The sequence below is a fragment of the Dromiciops gliroides genome, chromosome 4 (genome assembly GCF_019393635.1).
Source record: "Dromiciops gliroides isolate mDroGli1 chromosome 4, mDroGli1.pri, whole genome shotgun sequence".
Taxonomy (NCBI): Eukaryota; Metazoa; Chordata; class Mammalia; order Microbiotheria; family Microbiotheriidae; genus Dromiciops; species Dromiciops gliroides.
The window spans coordinates 92,511,636-92,514,809 of NC_057864.1; the positions used below are offsets into that span (position 1 = coordinate 92,511,636).

Below are 3,174 nucleotides of genomic sequence, written 5' to 3' on the forward strand. Positions count from 1 at the left end.
CCCTTAACAATTATTGACCTATTGAAATAAATATTAAAGTGTATATTTGATAGCAAAGTAACAAATCTATAAAGAAATGGAAGCTAGTGAGGCTAATGTTAAGTAGGGAAACCAATACCCTGAACTCTATATTTTTTCCCAAATTTGATTGACAACATCGCTTTGTTTTGTGAACTATAGCAATGTTTTTGATCCCTTTTCACCCCTTACTCTAATGGGATAATTGGAATTCTTTTTTTTTTTTTTGAAAATGTACAAACACGTTTATTAAATTTTTTTGTAATTTGTCTTTTTTTCTCCTCTTTAAATTCCTCTAACTGTTGAAAATATCCTTCAGTGATGTAGCAGAGGCCGCCGGGCGAGGGAAAGGTGCAGGGAGGATGAAGGTAACAGGGTTGACAGCTGGAGGCAGGGGGAAGGGGTGGCTTCTACCCAGAAAAGAAAGGGAAGAGAGTAGAAAGAAGTGTCCAGATTGGCTGAAGTAGCATCCCGAAGAAGAGAAGAGAAGGAGACTCTTATTGTGTTTGCTGATTGCTTCGACCTCCAGTCTGACTGCTTCAACGTTGGGGAGAGAAACCCTCCCTCCTGCCCCCACCCCCCATTTGGGGCAGGAGGTCAGTCAGGGATGCAATTGCTGGGAGATCAGTTGGAGGTATTAGAGTGAACACTGCCAGGGCCTTCTGTAGGGGAGGTCACTGATGAAGGGGTAGTAGCATCCTGCCAACCTCCATTAGCACTGATGCCCTGCGGACTGTACATCTGACTGGCTGCAAGTCCGTCACTGTATCCTCCTGTCTGGCTGATAACATGGCGAAGGGTATCCACCTGTGCCTGCACGTTGGCTCCAACCTGGGCCCCTTGGTAAGAATCCCCATTGAGTGACTGCACGCTCATGAACAAATCTCCAGAGTTTGACATGTTAAAAGAACTGGAAGAACCAGCTGAATTGGGAGTTGAGGGTGAGTTAGCTTGGCTTCCATGGGCTGACACACTGGTAGCTGTGACAGCCGTTTTGGCAGCATAAATATTGGCTTCCTCTTGAAATTTACCTATGTTCTTCTTGTACCGGATTCGCTTATTTCCAAACCAGTTTGACACCTGTGAGACCGTGATGCCACATTTCTTGGCTAACTCCTCTTTGGCTTCCTCACTGGGGTAAGGGTTGCTGAGATGGGAATAGAAATACTCATTCAGGATTTCTGTGGCTTGCTTGTTGAAGTTTCATCTCTTCCGCCTTGCATCCAAAAACCGTGAACGTAGGATCATAACTGCTTCACATGTGCTCTGCTTGAGCTGCATCTGGATGGAGCTGAATTTGCGATGGATGATGCTCACCATTCTTTCAATCTCCTTTGGTGAGATGGGCCTGGTCCGGCTCTGCTCACGAAGCAGGTTCATCACATGTGTAGTGAACTCATTGCATGCCTGTTCATATTTCTCCAGTTCCGTGTGGTAGATCTGTCGGATTTGTGAGAGTTTGGCTCTGTAGTCAGAATGCTCAACTGAGTTGTCTGAGCCGGCTCCCCCCCCCCCCCATGCCGCTGCTGCCGCTGCCGCTGCAGCTGCTGCAGATCCTCCACCTTTCTCAGGCCCCGCTACCCCCTCTGTCAACAGCATGTTGTCCAATCGCATCAGCTGGGGGTCTGTTGGCTCCTCTTCCTGGGCTCCTCGGATACTCAGAACTGTTTTTTCTTTGATTTCGCACAACACATTAAAAAAGCCAGGCTTCATTCTGTGGCAGTTTAAAGCGTGTTTCCTGGCCTGCGCCTCGTCCAAACTCTGGTCTGTGATGGTCATAATTTGCTGTAAAATGTCTCCAATGTCCTGCTTTCTCCCTCCCTCTCCCTCGGTCCCTCCAGCCCCATCCTGCAAGTGTTGGGACAGGCCGGGGTGTCCTGCCATCCCCACCCCAGCATGGGAATGCATCAACCTGGGCTGATCATCTATCTCCAAAGGCAACAGCAGCCCCTGTTTCCTCTTCTCCTCTGCTCGGCTCCTTGGAACTACCAAGGCTTTTTATCGTTCAAGCTGTCTCCAAATCCTTCTCAGAATAAAAAGGGGGGGGGGATACCAAAAAAAAAAAATCCCTTTGCCTCTTTTAGAGGATGGTGGGAGGATGGGGAGTGAGGAGAGGAAGGGGGGGCGTGAAAGGGTTGCAGGGTGAGGGCTGATGAGGAAGGGTGTTGACTCCAAAAAGCAAGAAAAATAAACCACCTTCCCACTTGGTGAAAAGAAATCAGAGGTGGATTTTGGGTTGTTTTTAGTCCCGGCTCCTTTGCAAAGCAGAAATGGGCTCTCAGAGCTTAAATCTGTGGCTTAATCCTTTTGCAAATATGCATTGATCTGGAGAAAAGAGAGGAAGGCAGGGGGATTGCAATGCAAACTTTCCCCCCCACCCCCCGCCGCCCCCCACCCCCACCCCCAGCCAGAGTGATCTCAAAGGGGGTGGGCTGTTGCAAAAGCCAGATCTCCCCCAGCAGCGGCAGCAGGCAAAGCAGAGAGCCTCCCTTCCTCTCCGTGTCTCTGCAAACTCCAGCAGCCCCTTCTGCCTCCTGCTTTTGTTTAGCTCAGGCTCAGGACTCCTAAAACTGACACAGAAAACCACAGCCGGAGAGGAGGAGGAGAAGGAGGAGTGGGGAGGGGGTGGAGGGAAAGCGGAGGGGGGGGGGGAGGCGGGGAAGCTGGGAGGCAGAGGGGGAGAAAAGGAGGGGAGGAGGATAATTGGAATTCTAAACTTCAAAATGGGAAGAAACTTCAGAGACAATACAGTCTGATTCTTATATGATTGAAGACCTTCTGTAATGGCCACAAACGTGGCCATTGTGCCTTTGTTTAATAATGACTAATGATAGAAAATTCACCACTTTGCAAGGCAATTTACTCAATTTTTGGTTAATTGATTTCATGAAGTCTTCACATAATGCACTTATTTCAATCTGCAGTTTAGCTCTTTGCAACTTTCAATCATCACTCTTGATTCTACTCTCTGGAGTCAAACAAAACAAGCATAACATATCTTTCACTTTATATCTCTTCTTGAAGACTACTACTATGTTTCCAGTAAATCATTTCTTCCCTATGTCAAACAACCCCAATTCATTCAACTAATCCTCATAAGGTGTTAAACTTGAATGCCTTCACCATCCTGGTTTCTCTCTCTGAACATTTTTCAAT

The 3,174-nt window shown here is 47.6% G+C and overlaps 1 protein-coding gene across 1 annotated transcript; it reads right to left on the reverse strand.

Moving 5' to 3' along the window:
* Positions 1-400: 400 nt before the first annotated feature.
* On the reverse strand, positions 401-2,404 carry LOC122755848 (pre-B-cell leukemia transcription factor 1-like). The gene is given in 1 exon segment (XM_044004725.1): positions 401-2,404. A coding segment is annotated over 1 exon segment (1,284 nt). The 5' UTR covers positions 1,927-2,404; the 3' UTR covers positions 401-642.
* Between the last annotated feature and the right edge of the window lie 770 nt (positions 2,405-3,174).